This window comes from Zonotrichia leucophrys, chromosome 1 (genome assembly GCF_028769735.1).
Source record: "Zonotrichia leucophrys gambelii isolate GWCS_2022_RI chromosome 1, RI_Zleu_2.0, whole genome shotgun sequence".
NCBI classification, from domain to species: Eukaryota; Metazoa; Chordata; class Aves; order Passeriformes; family Passerellidae; genus Zonotrichia; species Zonotrichia leucophrys.
Genome location: NC_088169.1, coordinates 106202973 through 106218324, shown reverse-complemented (window position 1 = coordinate 106218324; position 15352 = coordinate 106202973). Strand labels below are relative to the sequence as shown.

General features: G+C 38.1%; 1 protein-coding gene across 1 annotated transcript in view; it reads right to left on the bottom strand.

Moving 5' to 3' along the window:
* Positions 1 to 15352, bottom strand: part of SAMSN1 (SAM domain, SH3 domain and nuclear localization signals 1) — a 116824-nt gene that overhangs the window by 61258 nt on the left and 40214 nt on the right. Inside the window, exons 4-8 of the mRNA XM_064703413.1 lie at positions 14667 to 14804; positions 8501 to 8541; positions 6077 to 6114; positions 4540 to 4626; positions 658 to 725 (exon numbers count right to left, since the gene is read on the bottom strand). Coding sequence (XP_064559483.1) covers positions 658 to 725; positions 4540 to 4626; positions 6077 to 6114; positions 8501 to 8541; positions 14667 to 14804 — 372 coding nt within the window. The remainder of the gene's footprint in view (positions 1 to 657; positions 726 to 4539; positions 4627 to 6076; positions 6115 to 8500; positions 8542 to 14666; positions 14805 to 15352) is intronic.

The following is a 15352-nucleotide window of genomic DNA, read 5'->3' as shown; positions in this document are numbered from 1 at the left end:
TTTTTAGTCCCAAACTGGATAAACTTTTATGTCCAGTGGAATCAGCAGAGCTAAGCTGGTTTGCCACAGATAGGAACTGAAGTAAAACATTATCAGAGCAAACATTGAACTGGAAGTGAAATAAAACCCAAACACCACTCATTCCAATTCCAGAGCTACAAATCTTCCTCCTCACCTCTGCTACTCACCAGCTGATGGGCTGTTCCCTAATTTTATGTTATTGCCATGATTATGCAAACCCAGGGATCAGAATTTGTTAATTCCACATGCCAGTGGGATGACCAGTACAGATGTAGGAAGAAGAGATATGGTATACGTTGACAGAAATTCAGAGAACATTAGGATACATGTGCCAGTATGGATCATGCAAGACACATCTAACCACTCAGGATAGATCTTGCCAGACATCAATTTAGCAGAATTGTATTCACTCAGGGAAGGAAGAGGTTTTCTAGGCAATGAAATCCATATGGCCTGCATAAGAAAAATCACGAACAACTTTGGAAGTCACCAGAGTCTTCTTTTAAAATCAGCTTCTAAAATACAGAGGCATGCTGAGTATGAAGTTTAGGGTAGGCAAATGCTGAATGGAAACAAGAAATGAAATTCTATTTGAATGAAAATTCAGATTCTGAAAAAAAAGAGTAGTTGTTTCACCTGACATGTTGTTTCTTCTATCTTCTTTCCTTGGAGCAAATGTATTCCATCAGCAATAATATTATCTTCTGTAAATTATGACCAAAAAAGAGAAAACACGCTTTAAAATGTCCTGCTTTATGTTTTAACGAGGAATATAATTTGAATTGCACTTGATGTTTTGAGCTGACATTTTGACTCTCTGAAGTTAATCTTATATCATTTAAGCACACATTTTATCTTAAACTGCTTTGAAGTGAGACTGCAGAACAAATTGGCAAACTGACTGACAGAAAGAAAACTCATTTTTGCTTATTTCTCCTGTACTCAGTCCTCAGTTTACTAACCCAGAACCCCACCGTGATCTCCTCTTGCCCAGCTCATTTACAACAGCAAAGTCTAGAATATTCATACAAAAAATGATGGGCAAAAATGATCTTTTCAACTGAAATCTGTTTAACTTAGATTAGATTAGAAATTGCTTTCAAAGGATGAACATCCTTCCATCTCTTGCAATAAATGAATGTTTGGATGGGAAGAGTATTAACCTTCACTACAACAATAAGCAAGAATAGGTCAAACAAATCTGAAAAAATTATTTTAAGCAAGCTTACTTTGAAAGATCTACTTTTACTCCCAGTTTTAAGGCAAAGCACCCACCACTGTGCAACTGTAGGACAGCCCTAGTGATTAGATTACATCAGAACAGATATCAGGATCACTCAGACATTGCAGGGAGAAAAAAAATTAAGAAAAATATCTGCTAATCACACCACATTTTCTAAAGTCACTAGAAAACAGCAGGAATGTTTTGGGGTTTTTTCCTCATTAATCCTAATTTGGCATTTTTATTGCTTCTGTGGAATATCTTACAGCATCAGTAGTTCTCCTGTTTGCAAAAGGACAGCTTACTTAACATCTCACAAAAACCCACAAAAACTAACTGTATGCAGGCAAAAGTGATTGCATTCCCTACTATTAACAGGAAAAGAAAGAGTAATTCAGGGAATAATTCTGTGACTTATATTCTTTAGCTATCACATGGAAAAAAATCTGAATGTGGTTATTAAAATTTATATTCAAAGAGGCACATAAGATCCTGATCCAGATTTTGTTTTAAGCCCCTACAAATCTCCCTGAAGTCACAGAGGGCCTGGCATCTGACAATCTGGTTGTTTATTTCATTATATAGCTAGCTGGACTTCCAGGAGCACCATAACTCATGTTGAGCAGTGCTCATGCAATACCAGATTAACATTACTGGGTTCTTTCTGGTCCTCAGGAACTTGTTTCCATCTCCTGCAGGCATCTCTGTACATCATATCCCTACACTCTGTCAGCTTACTCTGGAAATTCAATCCTGCAGTGTTCAGCTCTTTGCCCAAAGTCCTACTATAGTCTAATCCAAAATACCATTACTGAGTAGGTTTTTGCAGCTGAATCACAATTGTGGGGCAACATAGAAAGCCCTTAACCTGACAGAATATATACAGTGACACTGCTTTTGGCATAATGTAGTTCAAACCCAAATTAAAACAGCAATTTATTAAAGCAAACCTCATTGGTCCTCCCAAACCACAATGCCTTTTTTTAGCCATAATATGCCTGCACTCACAGTGCCCTCACATCTTGCTTAGATCAGCTCTGCAGCCCACTGAATTATGGAATAAGGTGTTTGTGTAAAAAACAACCAACCAACAACAACAACAAAACAAAAAACCACCAGGCACACAAAAAACCCCATGCAAAATATATAAATGAACTTCAAATAGAGCTGCAGTGTTCTTGCCTTTCTTGTCTGCCAACAGATAACATTCACCCTCCTGTGGAACAAATTAGGAGCAGTGGAGAATTACATTCACTGGCTCTGAGAGGTGTTGGCTCTTCCCTGTTGGTCTCCATAATCTTTCATGGAAGCCCAATGACTGTGACTTCCACAGGCAACTTTTCAGCAATGATGCTTTTAGGCTGGCAGATCTTGTGCTGATTATTTGAGTTTGGCCTGGAGAGCAAAGGCAGATGTTTCCACTATTGTGTCTGTGGGATATGTAGGTGCTCACTGCATTTTCATCCTGCAAAACCTGGGTTTGTCGATGTAATAATACACATACTGTCATCAAGGGCTTCATCCAAGGGCTACCAGGGTCTGTCTCTACAATTATTTCAGTGAGATTTGAGACAGGTTTGTGGATACAGCTCAGAAGAAAGCAGAGAAGTCTATACACAGCTTTTTTAATCTAACAGAAATTAATTTTATGCAATAGACATGAAGACCTTGAAGGATTATCTCTGCTAAGAGGAAAGTTTGATCAATAGTGACGAATTATCTTGATCGATAGCGATACACTGTAAATCTCCTTGCAAAGGTTTTCACCACTGTGTGAAGGGGACTTCCCTTGAAATAATTTTACTGCAGTAGGGGAAAGGGAGATTTTTATTTAGCTGCCAGCTTTGCTTCCTGTTCCCTCTGGGCCCCTGCCCTTCAATTACAACACTTGTCAGCTTTTAAAATGTGCACTGCTTCTTTTGCATGCTTTGGATATTTAAAAGGGTAAAAAATGCCTGGAGTAGAAAAGACTTTGGAGGAAGGTCAAAAAGTTCTACTTTCTTATTCAGCCTCTCCCCACTTCCAATCCAGTAACCTCTGGAGTATCATTGGAAGAATCATTTCAAAATGGTTTTGGTTAAGAGTAAGACTTGTCAGGAGGGAAACACGCAATATTTCTTTCACCTATCACTAGAACCTGTTCCTTGCAAGACAATGACATTTACTGAATGTCATTTACTGAAGATCCCCTTTTCCCCTCACTCGTTCAGTACAAGAATTCCTCTAAATCTTCCTGTCATCTCTTATTTCTGGTTCTGGTTCAAGAAACCAAGTTTTCCCATAGACGGGCAAATGCAATATGTATTGCAATTTCAGATCAGTTTCCAAGCATTTAAGAGTTTAACTTCAAGTGGGGAGCTGAACTAAATTCAGAAGGAAAGTTGGCACCCTGTCCATTGCTTTCTTTGACATATCCAGGTAATAGTGGAATCTCCTATCAGTGGATGATCTCTAGACCATTTGTGGAGGAGAAATTCCCACTTTTTTTAGTTAAAATTGAGAATAAGACATACTTTCAATTTAATCTCACATATCTCGGCTCCTGCTTCTGCTGAGCCTTGTCTGGTTTGGTCTGGTTAAACAACAGTAAGACGCCTTACTGAAGTACCTAACTTTAACTACTTTAACTTTGAAAAGTACAAATATAAACACCATTCCTGGAAGCAACATCAAGCAGACTATCAAATTATGTTGATTTTTAAAGTCCAGTTTGTGTTTAAATGGGTGAGGAAACTCCTCACTTGTTAATACTCACTGTTATTTTAATGAATTTATATTGGTGCACTCTTAAGCAGTGTCATTAGCAACTTCCTAACATTAGCTGTAAGGTTGTTTTAATAAAGTTAGTCAGAACAGGTTAAAAAAGAGAAACAGACAAAGTACTTGCATCTAAAATTTGGCCAACTCTCTTTTGCACCTGCCACAAAAAGTTCTTCTGAGAAAAGTTGCACCCTTTTCCTGTTGGATATCTTGAGCTGTGTAAAATACCCAGGAAATAGAGATTACTAAGCTGGCAAGCCCTACACAACACAATTCTGGCAATTTACTGCAGGGCAAGTCTCTTTTGGCCCATGGACTACAGAGTGAATTGGTCATAGAGTGTGTTCTTATCTTCCCAGTTTTAAGATAAGCTTTATTCTAACAACTTTTACCCCTCTCAAGCACAAAATAAATCTCTGAAAGACCTGACAAATTTTTTAGCTGGATTATTGGTGAAAAATGAGAAATTTTCCAAGGTGCCTTTTAAAAGACTTCGTTGAAAATGCAAAATCAGCTGAAATATGTTTAGCAATTACCTTCAAGCTGGCAGTGCCTTCTGATGTAGGAATCATTCTCTGGCTTCCTGGAACCCTGCCAAAGTGTGCCATTCACATTTTTCCTGTCTAAAGTAAAAGCACAGAGAGCAGTCACCTGAATTCATAGCAAACCTGCGAAATAACAGGAAATTCTATAAAAATAGCATCAGCATGCAAATCAAACAAGCTTGCAGAACACTGGAGCATCTGCTCAGACATGGAAATGAACTGATGATTTTGCAATATAGGAAGATTGGATGGATGGATGAATGGATGGATAATATTTATTTCAAGTTTTATCATCTTTTGCTGTGGTTTAATACCTCATTTAACACTGTTAACACATGATCAGAATGATTGTTATCTTAACCCTGGATCTAAGACCTAGGATCCCATAGAATATCTGTGCCTTTGTTTTGCTTCCAGGAATTGTATAATTATTGTATTATATATTGTACATTGCATTGATTGTATAATTATTATTGTTATTATTTAAGTCTATCATTACCAAGCTGGAGTGTTTGCAAGGAATAGCATCCAGGATGCCCACAGGGACGCCCTGTGGACTCCAAGGCTTGGGTCTGGGAAGGAGATGGTCATTCTCCTGCTCCTTCAGTGAACTTCAGAGCACTCATGCTTCACAACACGTAGACAGCTATTTGGGGTTTGTGCTTTCTGGATTTGTTTGGTATTGTTTTGTTGAGTTTTGTTTAATGCTGGGTTTCACTCGATAAATTTTCTTTGTGAAAGCTCTTGTTGATCCTGTCAGGTGCAGGGAATTCATTACAGCCTGTTTGCTGTCCTGCATCAAAGTGTTCCCTGTGCAGGGCTGCAGAGTGAAGCCTTAACACAGGGGAGCTTTCATCTCTCCGAGACACATTGTGGAAAAGAGCCACATCATTACAGCCACATACAATACCCTTTGTGCTCAGCAAGGACTAGATACAACAACTGAACCAAAACTCCAAAGAATAAATGAAAGCATGAGAACAGGAAGCTCTCACTGAAAAAAAAATGCAGGAAATTTTGCTTTTAAGAAGCTGATTATTATTTCCTATACAGTATTTACAAGATAGAACTCATTGAAACACAAGTGTAGATAACAATACACGGCGTCAGGATGGGTTTAACAAAACCCCTGAATTTTCTTCTGGGTGATCTTGTTTGTGAAAATTCTCACAGAGTAGTTTAAAATGGGAAAGGGCAGGGACCTGAATTTTCTTAGATCAGATACATTTCAGCGTTTTATTGAAATGATTAAAAGACACACGGGACATGCTGAGTATTTCTAATGCTGTCCCATAACAGGTTCTTTATCTCAATGTGGTTTCTATATTTAACTAGTTTATTTTCAATATCTACCTACACGTGTGTGTGTGGAAAGCAGGGAAGAGGGGAGAATATATTGATAGCTTTATTCTATTCTTTCCTTTCCTTTGCATTTGCTCCAACAGCTGTGAAACAAACCAGACCCTTAATTAAAGTTGGCTCTCTAAGATTAGCAAGTAAACAGCAGATGATTTAAGCAGCTACTAACCAAATGCTTCATTTTCAGACATGGACTTCTGGATGGATCTAAAAGAATTAAAAGAATTTACTATTAGCTGAAAGTCAGAATGAAAAAATTAAAGCTTGTTTAATCAAATAGGGGTATTTTCAAACTAATTCTTCAAAGCAGGGCACATGGATTTAGCTGTATTTTTCCCAGTGGCTTTAATTGGAGTTACTTGTCTCATTCACCCAGTCATCTACTCCCACATGCCACACAAAGCTCTGAAAGCATCTGAGGCTCCATTCTGCAAGAATATGTGACTCAAGTTCCCTTTTGAAGTGAATAATTCATGCTGGAGTCCGGGAAACCCATCAGGAAGGAAAGAAGAGATGCTTTCCTTTAGACACGATCTGAAGTGTCCTATAACTTTTAGAATTATTGCCTTAAGTTTGGGGCCGTGATAAGGGATTGAACCAAAGAGCTACATAGGAACATACCATCCCCAGGACCCTGAATGTGCAAAAAGCCCCAGTAAACCTTGAGCTTTTTGCACATTTACATCAAGAATTAGTCCTAATTCATGGTCCCATTGGTGGTCAGTAGTTCATAGAGGACAACTTGAAGAATAGATTGGAAAAAGGAAAAAATCTTTGAATAAAGGTTAATTTGTTTCATTTTATCCATTAAAAACCCAGTGGAGAGTAGTTTATGAGCAGTGGTTGGAATATGTGAGAGCAGGGACTGTCTAATCTGTGAGAATGATCAGCAGAAGGGAAAGAGCACAAAATCTGGGACCCCATCCTCAGTTATGCAGGTGCTGAAGGGTTTCCTGAGGAAAAGGGTGCAGATAAATTGTTGTGGTATTTTTAAGGAACTGGTTTGTACCCACTAGTTCCTTCTAAAATTATTGGATTTTGTAATTCCAGAATTCCACTGTTTAATTCTGGTTGTCTAAACAAGGAATACTTATGTTATTTCTGCTACTCCATATAATTTGGTGCTTCCTTGTTGCCCCATTGTGGGGAACAGAGAAGGCTTAATTCCTCATTCACTTCCCCCATATCTACATGAAAGCTCAATGGGGAAATTTCTGCATTATCACTGGGAGTGCCATGCCAGGACAGTGATGGTTGGACACAATAAAATAATTTTAATTACAAAATATTTTCATGTCAACTTGAACTATTTTCTTTCACCTCACTTTTTTTTTTTAATTATCAGTCAAATTATCTCAACGATGTTTCTAAATGCTGAGATTTTTTTTTTTTACAATAGGATTAGGTTCCAAAAAGAATAGTTTTATTTGCATTGTAAAACTTGACATTTTTAGCTATAGAATATTTTTTTTTTCAGGGCAGACCTAGTTCTGATCTAAGCAGGACACTTTTACGCATCCAGGTGATTTCAGCATATCTGGTAGAGCTTGATAAGGCCTACACAAAAGTTTGACTTTAAAGTGCAAGAGAATGATGAGAAATCCATGAGTACTAAAGTTATGGACATATTTTAATTAACGAAATTTTGAGAGGAGTTTCAGAGTCCTGACTGGTGACATAAAGTTGAGATCTCACAGATGAGTGCACGTCTCTGTGTTTGAAGCTGATAAGTTACCAGTGTTTTTATCAGATGACAAGAAATAGCTTATTTAAGAAAAAAGAGCTCTTAATTTTCTTAGAAGTCTTTACCCATTTTGAGATTTTTCAGCAACAGACACAGATAACATTGATGTTCTGAATCTACTGGGGCCCCACCTACAAAGGAAAAACAACAACAACCAACAAAAACTCCAGGGATTTTCATGTCTGTCACAGCAGACAGATAAGATTTGTCTGTATCATTCCATTAGGAAGGATTTCAGATTTCATTTGAAGGGGTCCACTTCAGTAATGCAATAGATTTCAACATGAAGCACAAAAAAGAGTTTTCAAAATAAATTCCTCTCCCTGCTAATAAATATTGTTCATTAGCTCAAACCATAGCATTGTGTCCATGAATGGGATTCAAAACATGTCGCTGTGACAAAAATGATTCATAAAATTATGTCTGACCTGCTTTATCCGAACCATTTTGCAAACAAATATTTTGCTTGGATTAAAAACACAAACAAACAAAAAAAACCTCTTCAGGAGATTATCAGGTCAATGGTGCAAACATGCTATAAAATAGGTTACCACTTCAATCTCTCTGAAAAGCAGACATATGGTTAAACTAAGCTCAGATTAACTGCATTTGATTTTAGCTGTCCTGGTTCTGGTATTTTGGAAGAAAGCTGTGTGGATATGAAAAAGTCATGGCAAAAGAACCTTAGTAAAGAAATACAAGTTTGTTATGTGCTCTTCAGCTGCAACATTAATACATGTACTCTATGAGAATGAAAGCAACATTGGCAAACCCTAATAAAACAACAAGGATGAAAGGTACAGACAAAGAGAGTGACACTGTGTAGACCTTGAACTGGTCTCAACTTACTTTCTTTTTTTGGTCAGTGTGTTCTCAAAGTCAGGAAACTCCTTTTAAAAAGATAGAGAAAAAAGGTCTATGAAAATCCAAAATGTTTAATCCAAATCCATTATTTTTGTCACTGAAAAGACAATGAATTATATACTTTTGATGTGTGCTTTTTAATATCCACTAACATTTCCAGTCTTTCTTTTTCCAACAGCTGGAGCTGTGGAGGACACAGTGCAGCAGAGAATATACGTAATTATGTAGCCTAATTTCAGGAGGCTTCAGTTATCCATAGCTCCCAGGATGCTCACAACCATAATACCCCTGAAAAATCAGAGAACCATGCTCATACCTCTGGAATGAAATTCATATTTCTTCCATAGTAGGATTTTTTGGAACTTTATGAGGATTAAAACACCCACAGGTTGCAATGGGATGGACAGAGGATGGACACAGGACACAGACCCTGTAAACCCAAACGTGCAGGGGAATGTGAAAGAGGGAAGGAAATTGCAAGTAAAATTGAAAATCCAGAAGGGGACCAAATCAGAATCAAACACTGGTCTGGAAGTAAGATCACACAGCCCCCAGGGCCCAGACAATAAATATTTATACCCTGACAAGCGTGGGAAGGAGGAGAAGTGATGTAGCTGCTGAAAGAGAGAACAAAAAGGTGCCTTGCTGGGCAAATTATGCCAAAACATCTCAATGCATGCTTGCTGTGCAGTTAACCATGGACTTGAGGTTAATTTTAACTGTAGGAAAACCTAAGGATGTCAGGCTAGGGCAGAAGAGATCTCTGTCTCTATATTATTGTGAAATCTCCTGAGACAGGATATCAAAGCACTGTATTGCTTTCTTCTTATTTATTTCTTCCAGCCTGAAAAGCAGGAACTGGGTTAAAAATGTCCATGATGATACCACTTCAATCTGTTGTGCAACAAGAAGCTTTAAAAAAAATGATATAACCATTCATTATTTTATAAATCTGTAAATTTAGTCTAACTGGACCTATTTCTCATGATATTAAGTTTAATTTATTTCCTTCTTGTAGCACTAACTACATCTGCATGGCTCTGACCACAGTAATTTAAAAATGCCATCCAGGTTGCATGATAAAAAACCAAAACCTGCACTACATAAAACCATGTAAGTGTATAACTGAGCATTTTATACTTCTCCCCCTCCTCTCAGTAAAACTCATCATAGGTTTTTTTTAGCTTTTTCAGGGAGTGCATTAAGAAAAGGCTGTTTTCCTGTGCTAAGTTATTTTAGCTGAGTGTAAGAAGCCCTTTTAGCATGGATATTTGTTAATAACTGTATGCAGCTTCAACATCTTTTTTATTGGCTATGTTGATTTGCTCACAGATGCTGTGTGTAGATCAAAAGAGTATACAAAATTTCTCACTCACTTTGAAATAATGTAGGCAATGTAAGACAAATTTCTTGCTGAAAAAAGTGTTAGCATTTTAGTCTTGGGACAAATATTTTCAATAACTCAGGAGAAATTACTAACTAAGGTGCCCAAACACAGAGAAGTAAAAAAATTTAAAAATTTATTTTAAGTCTTCTTTGAAAGGGTAAGGGTCAAATTTTATTGAAAATTATTAAATATTTGATTTCAAACAGGTTTGCTAAAGGACGCATGCTTCATGGAGGTCAGAGACCAAATGATATTGTAACTTAAAATCTTTATAGAATCCAGGGAAAACATTTGGCACAGGCCCCATTGTGGCAATATACCTAAAAAATTTGATTCATATCTTCACACACCAAACAGCTGGTGTTGACCACGAAGCAGGGTTTAATCTTTTGCTCCACAACTTGAAACCAATTCCTAAAGTCCAGCAAATTTGCATTGGTGACAGTACATCATATATTGAGGTGATGAGTAATGTGAGCGCCCAGGATAGCATGGGATGCAGTGCCAAAATGAAATAGGTAGTGGACTTAAATGGCCATCTAAAAATGGCACCTTTTATTCAACACCTTCTTTCTGCTGTTTCTGAATCAGGTGGCTAAATTGGGGTACAACAATAAACTACTGTGGTTTATATTTTTTCAAAGTATCTTTTCAGTATGGACTACATTTAAAATTATGTGTAACTTTAAAAGGAAACTAGTTTCTAAAAACAAATTTTATCTTAGAAGGTAAATAAAGGTTCACCTTGACTTTACTCTCCACATTCTCTAAAGAGCATAATTATCTTGTTTATGGGAACAATTATTTCCTTCCTTATCCCAAATGTTTCCTAGGAAGAAACTGCTCATAGGGAAACCCTGCATGATGAAATTATTGATAAAGTCCTTTTCTTCCTGATTTTATCAAATAACTCTGAATTAAGGAATTGAATTAAACCCTCTGGGGTTCCAAGCTGGCTGAGAAAAGCTAGAGCTCCTGTGTGTGTTAAGACTTGCAAACAGGGAAATGACCATTCCAGATAAGGAGCCCTCTTCTTGCCCTCACTGGGGTCAAAGGCCAATTATAACACTGCAGATTAAGGCAGGTATCACAACTGATTTTGATATTCCAGGCAACATCTTAGAATGACTGATTTTTTTTTTTTTTTGCACTCTTCTGATATACAGGGCAGTCAATGGTCAACAAGTTAAAATTATGTGGATCTTATGACATTTGGTGATTTCAGCCTAACAGGACATACATGAAAATAGTTTAAATACTGAAGGCTCTTTCCCTGAGAAGCTGGAGACAGCTCATGAGGTAGAAGACTGTGACACCAGGTGACAAGAGGTAGAAATTCAGTTTCCCACTTAATAAAATTGTTACAGTCAAAGAGTACCCATGTGATTCATTCTGTGCTCATGGCTACCAGCAGTTTCTGAGGAAGGTCCAATTCAGATTTCCTATGCATGAGATACAAAAACAACTCCATAAATCTATTGTTTTCTTTCTTCCTGAGAATATCACTAAAGCTGAGCAACAGGCAAAGTAATCACAAAGTTAACAGGCCAGTTCTTCAGGAGGATTAAAATCAAAAGACAAGTGTGCATAACAAGCTCATGATAATACCACAGGAACCCAGAGTGGGAACATCCCTGGCAAATAATTCTGGATACTAAACAGGTCTCTGCAGTCATGTGAAGTAGAAGAACAGTGTACATGAAAGACAGCTTTTTCTTCATACAGGATGTGTCATTTTGGGCAGATGCTTGGCCAGAGCCATGGTTCAAAAAGGAATGTCCAAAGACTGTGTTCAGTGAATGATGTCCTGCAGAGCTTCAGAGACCACACTAGTCTGTATTTCCCACATCACCAGAAGAACTTCACAGCCCAGCTGTGATTAGGACAAATTACAACAGATGAGTTCACTGCAAGAAAATCCCTACCTTACTGCATTAAGAGGAAGAATTATTCCTAGGCCTGATCACCTTTTTAAATGTGAGGAGATCTGATCCTGCATGCCTGCCCTGTTGATTTTGAAGTTATACAGGAAAAAGGAATGGTCAAAGCCTCCTGAGGAGGAAGTGTGCCCTGCCAGGCTGCTCCACCCTTTGGAGATTTAGCAGCTCTGTGGAACCTGCCGTGCTTCAGCCAACCACTCAAAGATTCCCTCCAGTCCATACCTACTTAGCAGTGCACTTATGTACGTGCATTACTGGATAATGATGGATGGCTAAGTGGAGCCAATAATGTCCTGAATTTATCATGCTGTGGGGGCTGCCCCGCAGCCTGGAACCGAGTGACGGAATTAAAAATGGGAGAGAAGTACAAATGGGCTCGGTTAATAAGCTTAACGGCTTCATCCAAGGTGTAGCTGTAATAACTCACAGGCCAGAAATAGCAGATAAGATTACACACAGGCCTCTGGCCTCAGCCACATTTTTCCATAGGTCTTATGGCCGACACGTCATCACTAATCTTGTTTTCCATTTCTAGAAAGTATTTTATAAATAATCGTGTTGATTCTACAGCCAGCACAGTGACACAGCATCCAGTTATTTTTAGTTAAGTGCTGAGCTTAACTCTTTTATTTTCTCTTAAACCAGAAAATTAAACCTAGAGCCAGCCTTGGGAAGCTTCTTGTTACTACTAGTGAGCCAAGTGTGCCTACCGCATTAAGTGTTGTCTTTATTGAGAATGAACTGTATATTTAATGATGAACAAATGTGCCATCACCATAACATCTCCTTTAAGAAAACAAAAATACATGATAAAAGGTAGCAGAAACCAAAGTGCTGGATTCTTCTATTCAGTGTTATACATGTACCTTCATGTGCTATGCAGTACTATCCCACAATATGAAAGATGTTTTGCTAAAATTTGTTCCAAGTATGGGATTTTCTAATCCTGCACTAGTAGCAGATCTGCTTCTGCAGGCTGGCCCAAGGAATACAGAATTTTTTACTGGAAGCTTGATTATTTTTCTTTAGCCGAATAATTTATGAAGCCTAACTCTAACCCAACACAATGAAAAGTCTGAAGATGCTGACATATAAAAAACAGAATAAAAAAAGAAAAAGCAAGAAACAGCCTGATATAAACAGCCACTGTAGTTTTAAGCCTTAGTTTTACACATTGTGAAAACCATAGCAGAGCACAGTGATAGGGGGTGTGTCCTTACCATACCTTGAGAAAATAAAGGGCAATTTCTATTAGTTTTCTATTACAAAGTCCTTTAGGATGTCATATATCCTATTCTGGGTACAAACCAAAAAACAGAGCTGCCTTTTTCATTTTACGTTGTCTAAATACTGCGTCTAACAGATAAACATCTATTGGCCAAGGAAATATTAGTGCAGCTGTCATTAAAAATTAAGTTGGTTTGGAGTCACGGCAAAGAGTTGGATGTAGGACCTGTACTATAATGTTCATCTTTGGGCATGTAGAATGGCATGCAGTACACAAATACAAATAACTAGAGCTTCCCACAATGGACATACTCCAGGTCAAGCTAGGATGAGGTTACAGCCACATTTCACAACCACAATTAAACACTCTTAACTGGTAGCTCATTCTCGTAGTGACAAGACCACAGCCTGGTAATGGGGAAAAGCCCTGTCACTCCCACCTATTGCAGGAAAATTATAATGTAGGGACATTTCAGAGCCCAGGCTCATAGATCATCACCATGATCTGATGCTGTGAGGAATCATCTTGAGATCTCTCCACTGCTACACTTTCAAAAGCAGGACCATTATTTACAGTCCCAAGGGGATTATGTGGAAGAAAGGAACACGCACAAAGTGAACTGGCTACAGCATATGGGTCTGAGAACAAGACATTTTCAGTCCTTTAGCAATTTAACAAGTGCATGCCACAGTTCTCCAGGCATTCTCCCATCCCACCAGCTCCAGCACTTTCTCCAGGCAAACCCTGTGTGCAAACCTGCTGTGTGATATTGCAACACCAAAGGCCCAGCAGTATCACAGGTACATGGTACCTAACTCAGAGTGCATGTGGGTAAAACTTTGCACAATATCTGAAGAGAGGACAGACTCCTTTGAATGATGAACATCCTGATTTCCCCTTCATTCAATCACCGGACTGCATCTTACATTGAAATAGAAACAGTAATTATAAGGAAAGGCACATTGCAAAGCAGAGAACAGAGATTCTGAAATAAATAAGATTATGAAATTTAATATACCATGTTAAAGTATTTGTCAAAGCATCATCTATTATACCAATAACATGCAAATAAGAAAGGATTAAGTAGGGCAACATCATTTCGGAAGGGGAAAAAAGCCCAGAAGACAACTTTCTTCACATGTTTGCCTAATGAGGTCTTGTAAAATGTCAAGTTTATTCCAGAGGCCATCAGTTACAAAATTCCTGCTACTCAAGCTTTAGAAATGCATTTTTCGGTATTAATAAAAAGGACAACCAAAGACAGTGATAGTAGATTCTTTAGAGACAAACCATACCAATAATTGTACCCAGCGCTTTCATATTCTGTTACTTGCAAAGAGAAATTCCCCTGTCCAGTGCAGCTGCACTAATCTCCCTTTGCTGTAGAGAAACTCATGACCTGCTTTTCAAGGGTGCTGGTTGTGACTGGACAGAAATCAGGTCATTGCCTACAGAGATGAGATGTGAGCAGTGGCTCTGAAGAGCCCAAATAGTTCAAACTGGCAGATAAGCCAGCAGAAAACACACATGCCCATGTACACAGCAAGAGGTTTTTTGCAAAATACGTTGCATGTTTTGCAATGAAATGTTACTTACCAAAGACATGGACCTGTCAGGTGGCCCAGAGTTTCCCTGTGTGCTCACTGGAGTGCTAGCCTGGCTCTCAAGGGTGGCTGTATCCTTGGCTTCCTGATGCTCTGGGACAGGCTCATACAGGCTGTCCATTGAGCCCTCCTGAAATACATTTAAACAGAGATGAACACTTGCAAATATATTCAATTAACTGTAATTTAAAAAGGAAGATGCTTGTGTGATCTGCATAATGGTGTGTGTTTTACCTCCCCCATCTTTTGAAATCCTTTACTTAGTTTTGTTTTCTCTGAAAAGGCATATAGATGTTGATTTTAGTAAGCATCCAAATGCTGGAGTTCACAGCATCATGACTTAGACACCACAGATTGCCATGTTAAAGCTGAGGGTGCAGTAAAAATGAATACTATCTGCTCAGAAGGAGTAAAACCAGGTGTAAATCTCCAACTGAACACTACATGAAAATTTCTGTGAAAACTATGAAAACCATATACCATGAAAGCTTTTATATGAACCATAAAAATTTTTCTAGCTAGTACTTCTATACAGGAAAAAAAAAAAAGAAGAAAAGTTAATTGGATGCAGAAAGATAACCCCATTACTTGGAATTAGAGAGAGACAGTGCTGCCAGCACCCAGAATTTGACAGTTATGGTTTAGCTCCCCAAAATAATGATAATGGCTAGAATTAAA